General features: G+C 34.7%; 1 protein-coding gene across 17 annotated transcripts in view; it reads right to left on the bottom strand.

Moving 5' to 3' along the window:
- EXOC6 (exocyst complex component 6) overlaps positions 1 to 18,119 on the bottom strand; it is an 83,772-nt gene that overhangs the window by 27,090 nt on the left and 38,563 nt on the right. For 4 of the 17 annotated variants that reach the window (XM_042817751.1, XM_042817752.1, XM_042817754.1 and 1 more), the window contains exons 17-20: positions 17,984 to 18,118; positions 14,496 to 14,675; positions 11,465 to 11,494; positions 4,521 to 4,662 (exon numbers count right to left, since the gene is read on the bottom strand). In XM_042817751.1, coding sequence (XP_042673685.1) covers positions 4,521 to 4,662; positions 11,465 to 11,494; positions 14,496 to 14,675; positions 17,984 to 18,118 — 487 coding nt within the window. Of the gene's footprint in view, positions 1 to 4,520; positions 4,663 to 9,841; positions 9,985 to 10,013; positions 11,316 to 11,464; positions 11,547 to 14,495; positions 14,676 to 17,983; position 18,119 lie in introns of those variants that run through there. The other 13 variants (XM_042817755.1, XM_042817753.1, XM_042817762.1 and 10 more) reach the window with 11 other exon arrangements.

Genomic DNA, 18,119 nt, shown 5'->3' with positions numbered 1-18,119 from the left:
GGAGGAGAGAACTATGTTTTTTCAAGAGAAAACAGGATTTGAGTTCCTCAGTTTCTGGCATACTCACCTGGAGATCACCTCTATGTATGGTCAATAGAGAGCGCATGGGTCAAGAATCCCACTTGCTCTTGGACACCGCAACTCTCAATACAGTGCACTGGTTGGAAGGTATATTGCAACCTGCCTTGCACTAATTGTCTGCTAATTGATGCTGTCCCAGAATTTCTTTCACCCTCGCTGACAGTCAAAGTTAAAAACCTTCCCATCATTGCATAGACTCATGGCTGGATGAAAAAGGAAGCCCACTCAATTGTCCCTCCTGCTAATTGATCCTTTCTCTTCAACTATAGACTTCAACTATATTAAAACGCACACAAGTATTACAAAAGCTACTAATAAATTTTCCAACAATTAGAATTTCTGAACAGTCCTACTTAAGGTATCTAGATCTGGTAAATTAAAGCAAATTATGTTCACTTAAATTGCAGTGTGAACTTTAAAGCAAAAGGAAGTTATCTACACTTGTATTTATAGAATCACAGGATCAGAATTGCTCAGGTTGGAAAAGATCTTAAAGATCATCAAGTCCAACCCCAACCTAACCATACTACCCCGACAACCCCCCACTAAATCATGTCCCTGAGCATGTACCAACTGGATCAAAAAACATGTCTTTATTTCTGTGAAAGCAGAAAACACAGTGTAAAAACTATCTGTGTGGAGAAGAAGCCAACATATTTTTGTATGTTTGGATCCCTTCAGCAAAATGACTGGGTAATAATACAGCTGTGAAGCATTTTGTCTGAGTCAGAGAAATATATACAATCACTTTGTAATACAACATTCTACATAAAATTTTCATCTTTTAAAAATCTATATTAAATTGCATACAGTATTTTACCAACATATGTCTTTGACAATCAGAAAGATACTTCTATATCCCCGCATTTCGTAAATACCACTGTTCAAAGGCTTTTGGATTGTTGTAGATTTTTGATTCCTTAACACAAACAGCACACGTTCTCAAAGTCATCTCTGTGTCTAGAAAGCTCTTGTGCTATTATTTACACCTTGCTTCTCATGAAGTGAGATACACCAACACATATCTGAATTCCAAAGAAATAGCAAATGCCTCTCCTTCCCAACCCATTTTCTTCCTCTGCACACTGAAGTGCAATGTACAGGCAAAGGCATGTTCACTGGGTTATCTTCAATGGAAACTAATACATACACATATTTTTCTGAACACTGTTGTAAGAAATTAATTATCCTAATGGAAGATCATTATTAAGAAAGAATGACATGAAAAACAAAAGTAAAACACTGTTCCAGTTCATAAATATGTAGAGAGCGTGGAAAATACTTCAATTAGAACAAGATATTCTGAAATCAAACTTTTAGCTTTTGTAACGTTTGGAAGGAATATGCAAAACTGAAGAACAGCGCAAGACGATCAATACTATTTTTAAATCAACCAAGAAGACCATCTGATACTACTGTTATGCAAAAGCATCATGAAGATACTTTCAGATTTTCTGCTCTGCCTCTCAAATTCAGGTACTTTTCATAGAAATGAAGTGCAGAATAATGAAATCCCAGTGATCACCACAAGATAAACTCCTTCTCTTCCACCTTAATTTCCTGGAAGTCCAATTATCATTTTACCTGGTTACTACGATTCTTATGAATTTTAAGATTTACTGACTTCAGAGCTTATGAACAGATAGTTGCGTTGGTTATCAGACTGCCGATTGCCTTTTCTGACTAGTAATCACATTTTCCTGCATTTATCTAGATCTCCCCCATTTCATACTAGAAATAATAAGAATGCAATCTTAAAGATCAAAACAAATATCTAGAACATTGTCAAGAATGTATTAAAAATGCATCTTCAAATATTCAGAACTTTCTATATTCACATGAATTCTTAATTCAGAATGCATCTCAGTATACTCTGCCTTGCCTATAACTAAAATGTCAAATCCATGTATACAATACAGTAGAAAACTACCTGATATTTGTGAATTATTTGCACACACTAAGCACTAATTGAAATGTCTCTGTTGTACCCATTAATCTCAAAGTGTCAAAGAATAAAGCTGGGAGAGAGTGATGAACAAGAACATAAATCACAGGCATCACAGTGAGGCCTGGAATGTGCCTGTGATGGACCTTATGAATGAAACTGCAACAGCAAAGCAGTCTCTGAACAACACCCAGTGCCAATCCCTTATTCCACAGAATCATAGAATCAGAAGGTAAGACATCATTTACTGCAGAGTATTATTTGGCCAAGCTGCCACAGTTATCTTCAAGCATCCCAAAGGGTTTCTGTGTGAAACCATTTTCCTTTTCTACTATGCTTTAAAAGCATTGTAAAAAGAAACAATTACAGTTTAATCTATTTGCAGTTGTACATATTTCAGACATTAGAAACAGAATAACAAGGCAGAGGGCAAGCACTCTCTGCTATTATGCTGTTTGTCCAGAAGGCAAATGACTGCGTAGTGGATGCACCAGTTCAGCCTGTCTAGGTGAACTATTCAGTGTCAGCACTATGAATATTATGCAGTTTGCTTTCACAGCCACAATCTTTTTTTAAAATTGGGAATGCAGATGAATGCACATGCACACAGCCCTACCCATCTACTAGAAAAGAACACTTACATTTGCATTATCAAATGCACTAAGAATCAAACATCAAAACATCATCTGCGGCCAACTGGTGCAATCACATCCTAGGACAAACCTTAACGTCATGATCGCAAATATTATCGGTTGTTCCGAAAGTAATGCCTCTTATTTAGAAACTACAACAGATACAAAGAGTACAAAATGGGTAAATACTTTGCTACAAAACACTGTTTTTCAACATAGTTACCATCATTAGTTATGCATTTTCACCAGCTGTGAACAAGAGCCTGCATGCCATGCTTGTAAACATCTGCATGGCCATCCGGAGCATGGCTTGTATTTCACACTGCTATTGCCACTGCTGAAATACACCACCCCCACCTCACTCACATCCACTGTTTGGACTCCATAAACATTCAGCAAGCATTGACTAATATCAGTGGGTGCCATTTTTTCTGCATGGAGGAATTCAGTTTCACACTTTTGCTTCATATGCACTTCCATGTCAGATACCATGGTATCAGTGCCCCTCTGCTGCCATCTGTCACAACACTTAAAGGAATACTAGTGGGAAAGTTTAATCTCTATTGCCATACCACCAATATTCACCTCTGATGTCGTGGGCCAACAGAATAAAATCTGAGGCATTACTGTCGGAGCAGCCCTTGTATTTTTTTTTCCAAACAGATCCTGATAATCCTGTCAGTTCACCTCATGCACTGAAAAGCCGTAAGTCTGCAATACGAAGGGCCTGTCAGAAAGGTGCCTTCATTTCTTGCCGCAGAGTTTTAAATGGAATGTAACAAATAGAGTAGGAAGTGGAAAGATGTGCATGTGGGCATCAAAAATTTCTATTACCTTTGCCCCTGGAATCCCACAAGAATCCTTTGTGATTCTAACTAAATTACTTGAAAACAAATTTCCAATTACCCATAGCTGGCTGTTAATTGAGCAGACATCAGGTTTCTTTTTCATGTGCCCAAGCTAAACACAAGAAGATACACAGAACTGCCACATTCTAGAGAGGTTGCTAAAATCACTGAGATCTGTGCCTCAAACATATAAGAGGAAAGATAATTTGGGGAAAAAATACAAAACAACAACAAACAGAGCATGAGAGACTAAAGATATGCATTAAAGAAGTCCTAGCGAGCCTTCTTAGTGCACCTCAGCCATCAGCGAAAATAGGCATAAAATCTACTCACATCAGAACGTTATGAAATTACTTTCTTAATACAGAGTAAAAGCTCATCTTACAGTTGTGAATTCCATGTAGAACATGGGGAAATTAATCCCGTCATCGGTGCTAGATTCAACCAGTTTTATTAAATAATTCTGATACTATATTTTGAATAGTGAGTTGATGTCTACTAAATGAGCACTACCACTGCACAGTGAGCAAGCATTGGTTCTAGGAAGGAGAAAACTGTTTGTAACAGCACAATTAAAATTTGTATTGTAATAAATACTGTAATAAATCATCTCAAGTGGGAAAATTAAAATTTCACAGACATGTGACGTTTTTGTGCCTAACTTTACAATCATAATATTTATGTAGTATTTCTGGTCAATTCTGTGCTAGACCATAGTCATCTTTTTACTGGATGTAGTGACCATGATTTCATTAGAAGTAGCAAAGGTTGTATACTTCAATCAGATACTAAAGTTTAAAAAAAAAAATCTTAATTTTTTTCCCAAAATTGTTAGCCTACTTACTTGTAAGTACTTTTAAAGGAAATTGTAACTAAATCATATTAAAAACAGCAACAACAAACTGGCAAAACTTTAGTAGATTATAGAAAAAGATGACTATATGGTTAACATTAAATACTTTCTTTTGTAATTTTAAGACAGACATAGGTAAGAATACCAGAACATCTACTTACATTCACACTGTATCACATCTAAATTAAACTGCTGAATTGCTCCCATGCTTATTTGTTTTAATTCAGTGTCCAGTAGCATCTGCATTAGAGATGTTGAAAGATGCTGGCAGGCTGACATGCAAGCTGTCTGGGCCACTTTTCCCTAATAGAAAGAGCAACACATTTTTAGATAGAAACAAATGATATATTACTAAGGAACAGCTTATCTGGTTTGATTTTATTATATGCTCAAAGTCTTAATGATGCAGGACTTAGATTAGAAGAAGAATGATCACAGTTTTGGCTGTTTCTCTGGCCTGTTAGCTTTGTTTCTATTAAATCAATTAGGAAACTAAATTAAATGGATGTCAAACAATTATTGATACGTCTTCCAGAAATCCAACAGCCTTCAAGGATACAAGGACATTTCCAAATAAAGAAGAGCATAATAACAATATAAGCTGTGGATGCATGAGTATGAATTTTTTTTTTTTTTTTCACTCAGATAGAATGAAAGCAAAAAAGTATACCAACCTGCTACATATTTTTAACAATAGCCATTTAAAAAAAAAAAAAAAAAAAGAGATATTAACCAAAACCATTGATTTCAATTGGGGCATTTCTCATAGCAGCTTACTCTAATCATGGACAATTTAGTTGCCTGAACTTCATCTCAAAGATGGTTGATGAATTATTGAAATATCTATATTAGATGATAGATGATATCTATCATCTTTTTGGGTGCTTAATAAATCAGTGCTGTCAGTAATCAACCATGTACAAAATGAAACGCAGCCCTCTGCTGTACAGAATAGAAATAATTTTTCAATCATAGGCTAGTTAGTAACATTTCTCTTCACAACTTATGAGTAATTGAGACAAATCATTTCCAGACCAGAGAACAATAAAACAAATCACAAAAATCAGAAGTTAATTTTACAAATTATTAACATTTTAGTACATAAAATTATAAAAAATATGGAAATTCTGCTATAGAAGAAAAACCAATTAAGAGCAGATACTCAATCAGATGCCAACATTCTATTCATAGCACTGCAAACTTCAAAAGCACAGAGATCTTGGTTTGCAAATGGAATTATAATAAACTATGGTTTTATGTGCTTACACCATGCTTTTCAGTTAATGCAAATGTTTACAATGTGCACTGAAACAAAGGTAACTATTTACATGCTTACATGGAAGAAATCATAAATATGTACTCCACCTACGGGGACATAAACCACTGCCATTTTACTGCTACCCAACAGTAAAGTGATGACAACTATTCTCTAAAGCAATGGTTCCCCAACTGCTTTGTGCAAGATCAGGATGGTCAATTCACTGTCGCCTCACAGAAACACACATAAGCCATGAGAAGTGCTAAGGACTGACAGCAGTTCACTGTTCAAGAAGTTTGTGAAGTTCTACTCTAGCATCTGAAGATTTCGTCCTAAACAGGAAGAACTGTACATATTATTGAATTTTCATGCACACATTAAATGGCTTTTGCTAATACCTCTTTAAAATAAAAAGCTTTATAATACCTCGAACTGCTAGGAGCTTTATATCTAAAATGAGATGTCAGTTCAAACACCTCAGAAAAGCAAATAACATTTTTGACTAAAACAGATGAACTGACAACAAGGAATGCAAGAAACAATGCAAGAACAGCATGCTTAAAAGTCTCCCAAATCCAATGGTAATTACACTGGGAGACATGCGGCTCTATTCCCCAAGCAGAACAATATCAATATGAATGGGGGAAAAAAAAAAAAGACAGAAAAAAAACAGAAAATGAAGAAAAAAAGAGGTGAGGAGGGCAATCAATGGGCCACAGTTCATTTAATTACTGTGTAGTAGGTTTCAAATACTTAATGGAAATGTCATTTTGATTTAATGGAACATCTAGTGCATCTCTATTTAATGTACTGCTCCATCAAATCAGCTCCATGTCCTATTTATGCTGCCTCTATACTGTAATAAAAGTTCAATCAGATTAATAGGTTGTCAGAAAAAAATTAACATTTACTTTATTTTATATGCAAACAATGTGTATTCCTCCTATTATTATTAGTCAAAAACAGAATTTTATCTTTCTGATAAGCATCTGTAGTTAATTGTTGCAATCTGGCAAATATCAATAGTACTGGAGCACAAGACAATGGTTACAATACAAAAATGACATGATAAAGTCTCTTAGACTTTAAATAAATATCAATACATGTACATTTAATGTTTCTTGTAAGACTTTGCAGATGGAAACATCCTAACATTTCAACTACTTCCAACTATGCAACTTGAACTACAGGCTTATTGTTCACATGGCAGGTAATGGAAGATTACCACACATAGTTTATACTTAACACAATTACTCAATTTTTTGTAATCTGGAGAAAGCTAGACACATCAACCTAAATGCTGAATTTTACCTCAGATAAATACGAACTTTATTGTTACCCTCCTCAAAATTCAGTACAACATTTCTGAATGTACAACATTCAGAAAAGAATGAATTCCAAATTTGTGTTCAACAGACAAGTTCCAGTTAAAATCCCTCTGCAAATTTCCATCATCCACCAATTGATCAATTATTTTTTTTTTCATAATGCATTTTGAAGAGAAAATTTGAGGATTTGTGAACATAAAAAAAAATCACATATTTCTTTTCCACAGTGAAATAAATTTCATTTAGTTTTAAAACACTTTTTTTTTCTCTTTTTTTTTTGAGAGTGGGTGGCTGTGCCAACTTTTTGTATCAAAGAAATATCAACATTCAATAGCATGCGGAGATTCAGCAGCCTTCTCACATTTGCTCCAGTATTGCCTCCTATTATTTCCACTATGCCTATGTTAATTGCTGCTATCTACAAAACCTATTCTTCCACTCAACCAATGCAAAGTTTAGGAAACAAGGACCCTATTCTATAAGCAAAAACACCTGCTAACAGTGTTAAGGGCAACCGTTTTTTTTCTTTTTTTTTTTTTTGAGCCAGCCTTCACATTTTGCTGAAATACAATTTTCAAAAAAAGAAAACCCTTAGACAAACTTCTTATATTTCAAAGGAGCTTATAAAGAGAATCTGCTGACATATTAAATCCTTTTTATAGGACCCAAAAGCTTTTCTCTTAAGAACAATTGCAGTGAAGAGACATTTGGCTCCTAGGAAATTCCCAAAGGGTCAGCCATATGCATCCTTGCATGGCACCTCCGCAGCACTGCTTTCTAAGACCCACGCTAGTGTCTCAAAAGCACCTTTCATCATTCACTATGGTGTCAGTCAATATGATTTATGGACTGCATTCAACAAAGTCAAAGCATACAGAAAGAGAAATATGACTACAATCTTCTAATTTGTTTTGCATTGAGCCACTTAAGAGTCAAAGACCTGATGTCAGGCTGAGACCAGCAACACAATTAACTGACCAGTGACAGATTCATCCATCCTCCCTGCCAGGCTGTGCCAATCAAAGACAGCATGAAGCAGCATTTGGAGAAATCAGTAAGAAAACCCATTCTCTAAGTAGCCTATGGAGGCTTTTGATTGACAGTTTTTGAATATAGCTGCAGAAAACCACCACCCCTTTACCCTTACTGCAAGCTGTGAAATTAGGCTTCTGCTGTCAATCACAGAAACAATAAAAAAACACAAACCACCATCCTCAGCACAAAAGGAAATAGCAAAACTTATCTGTTAAATCTAAGAAGTTAAGATTAAGAATTAATTTCACAGTATGACATGTCCAGCAAAAAAAAAAAAAAAAAATTGAAATAATAAAAAAAAAACAAACAAAAGAAGCAACAATCCAACCCATAAACATATGGATTTCATCAGTTATAAAAACTAAAGCAGGACTAACATCCAACTTTTGAATTATCAATAAAGAAACAAGCATATAAAAAAAACTAATAGAACTTCAGGACTCAATTTTACTTCAAGTATCCGTACCAAATTCTACTGAAAATAGCATCTAATTGAAAACAATTTGTATTTGTAACTTTTTACTAGCTATTCTTTCCTAAAGGGATGTCCAATACTAACTTAGTACTTACAAAGCACATAAACTGTAAAAACCTTTATAGGCATCCTCTATGTTTTCAAACAAACTAATCTAAAAATAAAAGGCTTGATTACTCTTAAGCTGTTCAAAATATGAACTTAAAAAATGCAGGTCCTCAACAAGCTTTATCATTCAATTGTCTTTATGAAGTTAACAGCTGTATGATTAAAATTGGATTTTCTTTTTGATTAGAAGTATCTAATGACACCATACATTGCAGCATGAATCTAAAACAGGCTGTTTATATAAAAGAGACTGAAAACAACTATAATCTCAAAAAAATAAATTCTTGTGACTTCAGAAATCAGAATCCTTAAAAGCTACATGACTCAGAAGTTACAAGCTTTCAAAAGCAATGTATCCTCTGTGCCATTCACCCCCGGAATGTTAGCAGCACTCAGTCATGATACAACCAGCATACTGATGCCTCCCCAACAGTAACAGGAAATATTTCTAAATAAAACAGTCAATGTTCCCAGTGCTCATGTCACCTCGATAGTTCATCATGAGTATTCCATTAACAGAAATTTTCACTGGAATACACAACTAGCATTATTCAGTCCAAACTCCTACTTTATGGACTACTTCCTACTCTACTAGTTCAGGTTCATTGGCTTTTTACTTGGTTGATCTAGTTTTGAAGTAGCAAGCTTTGTCTTCTTTATTCCTCTTCTCAAAAGGCCTCTGCCTACAGATTGGAACTACATGTGATCTAACACAGTGCAATGTAACACTGTAGTGATGGGGAGGCAATTGGAAATTTCCATAATCTGCTAAAGCAGTTGGGTAAAGTTAGGAAAAAAATCATTCTGTTCATCTCTCTTTTCATTAGTGAAGCACATGTGTAGAGGAACATCTTTCAATGAAACAGACAAACTTTTCCCACTTGGAAAGGTGGCAGGGGAACTATTTTTAAAGGAGTTCTTGTATGGAACCCTTATCCTCTCAGTTATCTGGAGAGAGAAGCTCTCCAGACTGTGAAAGGAAGAGATGAAGATGTAAGTACATGAACACCATCAGATTCTAGAATAAAACCACAGCTGGAAGTCACTCTTACAGGGAGAACACTGACATTGCTTCAAAAACAAAGCGTTTCCAGGTGACTCCCAGCTGCAGAACATCAGCTTCCCTGCCCTGCCCTCCCTATGACACGGCATGCCCATCCTGGAGCTGATGGCACTTCTTAACAAGATCATCAATTTCAAGTCCAATGGAAGCAGAGAAGAACTGAGAACATCAATGAGGATTTTACATGTTGGAAACATGTCCTTTATTTCCAGTACCTTTCTTTAAAGTACACTCTTCTGCTGAGTCTTTAGATGAGGTGTTTTATTTAGATGTGTCCATGTAGGTTAAGTCACAAATCAAGCTTTAGTTTTATCTTTTGTCAAATTTCAGGGTAAATTTAGGTAGCAAACTAAAAATCCTAAAAAAAAACAAAAAACAAAAACCAATAATCAAAAAAATAAAAAAAATAAAAAAATTGAACATTTAAACCATCTCATATTAAAACAAAACAGAACAAACCTAACAATTTAATATATGTCCAATGTATTTTCTTGGCAGTCAGGAGTAAAATTAACTATTTAATGGATGCTACTCAGCTTTGCAGACACTCTCTGCACATTTAAACACAAACTACTTCAGATCCACTTCCAGCTTCCCTGGTAATCAAGACATTGAGATTCCCCCAATTATTTTTGGCACCTAATCCTAAGAGTATTGTTCTGTAACAACATTGTCTAGATGTCTGGCGGCTCTTGATACAAAATCTCATCTACACTACAAATACAACAACTGAAGTTTTCTGACATTACTATTGAAAATTGAAAAATAGAGCAAAGAATCTTAAATAACAACATTGATTCTACAATTTTTTCCCCTTTTAACAGATATATTTTATTTTAATTCCAAATTGTTAAGTTATTACTGACAGTTGTTTCAACACAAACTGAAGGCTTTACCTAATAGAATAAAATGCCTCTTTCATATCTGTCCACCTCTTGCACATGTATTTGAAGCTTATGCTCTATTGAGTACAAGAACACATCTGTGGACCAGTTAGATACTGAGTATTAAAGCTTTTACTCTGGTCACTAACATTAAATTATATATAATTATCATTATTAAACTCTAATTATTCTTTTCCCTGAGAAGATCATTTTAACTGTAAATTTCACATCTTTCATAGCATTAATCCCCACACTGTGTACAGTAAGTGCATTATATGCTTGTTCACTTAGTGAATGGCACAGTGTACATTTGTTCAATTAAGCAGCATACAGTAATAAGATTCAATTAACTGGAGATGATAAACCAAAATTATACGTTCACAGAAAATCAGTTAAGTAATAATTTCAACATTTTTGTTATAATAGAAATGTTACGCTAAATCAAAATAAAGCGCTTGTACAAAAATTCATGACCTGAAAGTAATCAGAGCTTGGAAGAATTGCAATCCATCACCTTCTAAAAAATACACATATTTGGGCAAACACACTCCCCAGATACCAGACAGACGTAGCAGAGAAAAGATGGACCTTTCATTAATACTTTATTCTGTTATATCACTCCACCTCAATTCTGGATGCCTCACCGCTGCATTTTGATACCTGACCTCACTCTTGAAAGGCTTGAGAGCCTCCTCTGAATGATCTCATTTGGGATGCAATGCACACCCACCTGCTTTCTGCAAGGCTTTTAGGGCTCCTGCCATTCCAGTGTACGAAAGCCCTGTGTTAGTCATTAACCTGATTCCTGCATGCAATCACACAAGGTACACAGCAAAACATCAGCAAAACAAAAATATCTTTTTATTAAATGATTAAAAATTGAAGCAATAAGCCTGCAGGCAGTTCATAGTTTTTTCAGTTCACATGCTTTTTCTTCATCTTGCATCTACTTACCGACATAGCTGCATGGTCATTGTTGTTATTCTGAGAAGGAAACCAGTAAGGCAATCAAATCAAAACAAAAAATTAAGATGTACTGTCAACATCAAAAAAAAAAAAAAAAAAGAATAAAAAATTGGTAGCAATAAAAGATAAGGAAACGTTTCCAAAAATAACATTTATATAATTGCTTAGAAAAAAAAAACAAACACCTTTGAAATTATACAGTATTTTGCCATTGTACAACAAAGAGATTATAATTGAAATAATACTGGTTCAGCAATAAAATGTTTTTAAAATGTAATAAAGAACAGTATGCCAAAATATTAAAACAGCAAACTTCAGATTGGGAAACATCTGTTCTTATGCCTTTCCAAAAAGTTTTCTATATAACAAATTATACATTCCAAAATACTTGTGCCATGTTTACTGTCTTGGCCTATGAAGGCTATCTGTATGGTATAAACATACTTAGGCAAAATTTAGAATGGCTTAGGACAGTAATAATTGAAATGTTACACAGTCCTTAAATAACTGTTAATGCAAAGGTAATGGTGCTATAACAGGAAAATGGAATGAGTATATTTTCTTTTCCAAAACTGATGCTAAAGCACAGTACATATATACAGAGGAGAAAACTAAGATGTAAAACTTAACCGAAAAAAAAACATTCAAAGACATGCTTGCAGTGATTCCATGGGTCTAGCAGACTCCAGCAAACTTGTGCCATGAAATGTGCAAGTTCAAAAACATTGAGATCATGGTCTGATTTAGATCTCTTATGTTCCAATTGTAATAATACACAAATTTCACAAAACATTTAACAGAGAAAGTATGTTTTTAAAACTTATGTCTACACCATTACAGAAATAATTCAGTATAGCCTCAGGTGAGAGCATAAAAGGAGACCTGCAGGTGTGTTTCCACAGCTTACACATATACCTGAGACAAGACATTAGAGACAAGGGCTCTAATGACAGGAATCCAACATCCACCAAAAAGTAAACAGGTTGTAACACCCCTAGTGGAAAACTGAGTTTGAAACAATATTAGATAGAATGTCAACGACCCTTAAACCAGACTATGGAAGATGACCATAGCAAACTAATGCCCAAGCTCCAGCAAAAACCCCTTCAATACCACAGGATATACCATGATAGGAAATGATTCCTCTATTTGTCCTGCTTTTTTTTTTTTTTTTTTCCTAAAATTACAACCACTGCTCAGGATTTTATTTGATTTCCAGTTACAGACATGGTTCTGACAAACCATTTTGTGCAGTAGGATTGTTTCTGCCAGCAATACAAACTGTTAAAGAAATGACACAGGGACAGTCTTATTCTGCTAATGGAAATACATACTAAAACTCTCCCAGTTTTAACTGTGGCATAAGCTAATCGTTTTGGTTAGGACTCCATAGCACTAGTATTTTACTGAGCTATGGAATCTAGTTCTGAGCTTGCCATTGAAAATCTTTATTATACATTTTCTCTTGATAAAATAACTTACTACTACATATCTAACAAGAACCACCACAATTACACTGTTCACGCATTTTCATACAGTCTCCACAGCACATACACAACATTTATAGGACTGCACGTTTCCACAATCTGCCAAGCCAGAGTGATACACAGGGAAATCCAAAAGCAACAAAAAACCTCCTGCCAGACCAGACTGCTCAGCCATACAGCTCCAGCTTGTTAACTGGTCAGAGTTTAAATTACAAAATAAACAGTTCATAGGAACAACCTTTCTCCAAAAGTTGGCTTGCATCCTCAGGCACTTATTTCTATGCCTTTAATGTTTTTCAAGTCTCTTAATGCCATAGATGCTACTTTCCAACCTTCTAACAAATTATCTCATTCAAGAAACCTACAACTTTCTTTCAGCAGATAGTAGGACATTTAAATTTCTGTCTGTACTCTATTTTAGAAGACCTATATCACAAGCTGTACATCATTGTTCACAGCTGCTATGCACAAATAGCCACTGAGGAGCAGCGCCATTTGTTTGATGAGTAACAAAAAGGTTACAGTGAATTTAACCAACAAGCATGTTATCCTTTATTTAAAAAAAGTGCTCAGTTGACTTGGCTTGGAAACATGTGCTGCATACTTCCCATTCACACCAACACTGAATGGGCCATGTCTTTGAGTAATTAAAAAAAGAAAAAGACGAAAGAATCACAGCCACTTAACATAATTTGGAAGATCTGATAAGCCCACTATGTCAGCAACTTCAGCACCTTGCTGTGAATGTAAATAAATTTATCTACCAGTCTGGAGCCTCGAAATATTTATGCATTGAGAACTGATTCCTGACAGGCATTGCATGTGGGTAAAGCAATCAGACATCAGCATGACAGCAGCAACAAAGGACAAACCGAGGAAAAGCAGATGCATCTTGAAAGACTTGTTGAAGTTACTCCACATTTACAAAGGTATAAACTATTATGACCATAGCTTGAACTAGAAAATCTTGGTTTTTTTGTCTTAAAGAAAGAGGAAATTGAACAATGGAATGTAACAAGAAGTATATCAAACATGTTACTAGTGCCCCTTCAAGTGGTACAAAGTAAAGGATATATTTGAATAAGAACAGGGAGTTGTTTCAATGATGCTCAATTAACAAGAATTAAGTGATTTATTTTTTTAAATCAGAGTTACTTAACTGAAAAGAACCAAATCCAAGGCCTCCAGAATCTGCAAAAATGAAGGACTTGCACCAATTCAGTGCCCTCTGAATCAATGATGTGTACAATGAAGGACATCTGAGGACTTGCCTGCTCTAGCTAACTTCTTAGACTATTTGTAAATCAGCTGTTGTTTGCATTACTTCTAGAGTATTCAAAAGCATTGTCTAAGAATTATCATAGGTAAGCATCATCAACATACTGAAACATCTGAAGCTAATCTATACTGAAAATACTGATATATTCATTGCTAGCATGCATTCAATTAAAAAATTGCATATTTTTTCAAAATCTTATAAAATAAAATAATGCTCCAATGGATTGAAATTACACTTAATTTTGAAAACTTACAGGTAAATGAGTAAAAACTTGAAATGTGCTTCTCAAGAAGTTAATGAGGTCCATTAAGTACCCACTGGCTCTTCCATCTGATTCAGACATTGTCCAGTCATAGTCAGCGATCTGAATAAATTCATCTATTTTTTGGTTTAGTTTTGTATATATTTCTCCTTCTGCAGCATGCCTTGCATCCTGAGGGGAAAAAAAAAATTGCACAACTACCAGAATTCTAAAATATTACTAGAACATAGATTAAATATTTTTAATCAATGAAACCGAAGTCTTACAGATAATTGTTTTTTAGGGTTAAAAAAAAAAGTTTGTTAGCTTGTGTCTTGACGCAATAAGTCTGAAGTTAGTTTTTAAAAATTCCTACGATGTATACTGTAAGTCTACATAAGTATACTAAAGAGAAAATGTAAATCAGCAGTATTTGGATATGGGATGACTTCTGGAGACAGAGGAAATACTCCATCTTTTATCTTGGTGACATAATCGCACCAAAAAACTTTTGAAAGTTCACCAGACTTTCCCCCATAAGAAATACAACCAAGGCAAATGGGGAAGTTTTGTTAAATGGCTTTTTTCTAATAGGAAAACTACGTTTAGAAACAAACTTTTTTTTCCTTTGTGGGAGAAAGATTCAATGCTGTGTATCTGGCTCTTGAACAGCCTTTACACAGTCTAATCCTGAGACCCTGGGTTCAAGGAATTCTACCAATTAGATCTCCAAATTTATCTATTTTTGTTTAGAGTGACTGCTGATTTAAAGAGGCAAGGGAATACAATGGTATCCACAACTGCACTCAGCCATCCAAAGCTGAAAAGTATGTTGTAAACACTGAAAGCTACGCAGTTTTTTAATATGATAAAATGAATAAAGGGGGTGCTGTTTTGAGGGCAGAGAGGTTATTTGTTTTTAATTTGTACTTGGCTTTACTTTTACATTGTTACAAAAGAATGCCAAGGCAGTTTGAATGGTATTTTAAAGTGGCACCTTACATCAAATAACAAAAGGGGAAAAGCAGCCCTCAGATACAGAAGCAATGAAGCAGGATTGTATTTAAAAAAAAAAAAAAAAAAAAAAAAAAAAAAGAGAGAGAAACAAGAAAAACAACAGTATAGGTGTATTTTTGAGATCATCTTATGGAATGCAAACACTGCTAATAAAGGAGATTTTTGATCAGTCAGAAAGAATGGAAGTGACATGATTTGCCACCAGGAGATGGATTTAATAACTGTGAACATACCAAACCCTATGAGGGCCCAGCTGGGGAACTACATGCAGTTTTTCATTAAATATAAATTTTTTGAAAAAAAAAGATTAATGAGAAAAGAATTTTCTGCTATAGGTAGAGAATGTTGTGCTAGCAGGTTCTCCAGGGAAGGAGATAGGAGAGAAAACAGACCATTTTCCTTATATGCTTGTTACTGTTCACTCTGTACTTTGCTGAATGGCTTAGGTATTAAGCTCAGCTCTAATACACAGCTATAATATTCTGCAATTATCTCCAATGAAACTTAAATAGTTTATACAGTAGTTAAACATAAATTTTAAAAAAAGCCATTAGCACAAAATGTAATGTAAACTCTAAGCTGTCATTTATTAGATGAAATTCAAGGACAGAGAACGTTTTACCTCTTAATGAAATCAGACTATGGCTGCATTGAGTGTTTTGTTACAAACGTTAGAAAAAGCATGAATTGTCCTTACAAGAAAATATCCACTGACATGAAAATTCAAACGCACACATACACTACTACTGTTATACTACTGCATAACAAACAACATAGCCTAGATCTATACAATAGGCCAAAATTTAGTAAGGTTGTACTGACAGGGCAATGTTAATCTCACTACAGCTGCTGTGCCTTTTCTGCTTTGTCTTAAGTCAAGAAATTCTTAGCCAACAACAACAACAAATAGGAAAATCACTGGCAATCAATTGGAAATATAAAGTGTATTGCAAGGATGATGATGTCTTATTCCACCTTAACAATCTTTTAACATATGCCAGAGGGGATATCAATACTGAATAAGCCACATAGTATACCAAGGGGAAAAAAATGCAGCACAGAAAACAGAACTACTCTCAATTGGATTAATCCTCCTCATCCCATCTGTCTTTGTTCCACTGTATACTATAAAAAAATCCACATACCTAAAGTTCAAGTTACAGTTGCTCTGGAATCTCTTGTGACTTTTTTGGATGTTTTGTTTCTTTTCCAAAAATCTCTACTTAGGAGTCCCAGGTGACTGGGAAGGCAACGCACTTGCTGAAATTACTGGATAAAATGACCCATACAGGATTATTCTTCTGTAGGAATGTTTTCTTCATAAAGAAAACCTGAAATCCTTTTCCTCCTCACAAGGCACACAGATTTGCTTCTGTTCTAACCCCCCAAAAAAGCTACTTGGCTAGACCTGGTTGATGAAGTAATTTCTGTCTTATTTTACATGTATGAATTCCAAAACTTGCTTTTGCAATATATGCAAACCATTCATTGCGTTCATCGTCTATGGAGAGTTTCATTATTAGTAATTTATGGCACTTCAAAAATTATTTTACAACAGGTCATTTGAGTTCTTGCTTACAAACAGAGAGAAAGTGAGAAATGCAGAGGCTAGGTGACAGATTTCTGATCTCTTAGCCAGCAGCAAACCTTGACAGAGAACACTGCTCCTTTAAGTGCCATCCCAATGCCCTCCCACAGAGTACCATATTTCTCATGAGAATGCTTTGAAACCTTTGATGTGAATACCTGTGATTCCATATAGTATACAGGTTTGCCTTCTGAATGAACAGTGCTGAAGATAATAATCTCAACCATTCAGTCATGGAGATAAAAGTGATAAAAATAATAAGATGTGGAAAAATACTTCTCTGAGGATATTTATTATTTAAAGATAAAAATAAAGCTTTTTTGTTGATAATTATACACCAATATCATTGATCATATCTAGCCCTATTTCCATTTTAACAACCATCACCGTGCAAATAAATGTAAAGGATATTAAATCAAAATATGAATTCTAAATACAATTGAATAAGCTGTGCTTCGTAACATGTATTACTAAATACTGCTTTTATATTATCATTACACAGTCTGAGAATATACCACAAACATAAAACATGTCAGATTACAGTAGCTGTTTTGCTTGATTCCATTCAGAAATGCAAAGATGTCACACTGCTTGGAACTTAATCCACTGAAAACTCCTGATGCAGTCAAACTTTGTTTGTCATTCTGCAACTTATAAAAGAGGCATCTGTGGGAATGTGGATGCTTCTCATATACTGAATTCCCAGACCAATAACATAAAAAACAGTGTTTATCTGCTGTGTTAAAATTCAATTCCCAACAGATTTTTTTTAGAGTCAAAATGAGAAAATACACAGCTTTCCACTCAATCTCCTTTTGTTTTTAGATACATTAAAATCAGTGCAAATTAATTAACTTTTCATATGTGGTTGCATAACAGATGATATATACCATACCTTAAATGTAGAAAGTCCATACAGCCTCGCAGTGTGAACAGTCACTTGCGAAATGTTTGTGATGTTAGAGATAAAATCCTCAAGGTATTTACAGGCTAATTCCAGGTGTGTTGTGTTTATGATGATTTGAACAAGC

Source organism: Centrocercus urophasianus, unplaced genomic scaffold, assembly GCF_019232065.1.
Source record: "Centrocercus urophasianus isolate 14NV4802_14NV808 unplaced genomic scaffold, USGS_Curo_1.0 seq_17, whole genome shotgun sequence".
Classification (NCBI taxonomy): Eukaryota; Metazoa; Chordata; class Aves; order Galliformes; family Phasianidae; genus Centrocercus; species Centrocercus urophasianus.
This window is presented reverse-complemented; position numbering and strand designations above follow the sequence as displayed.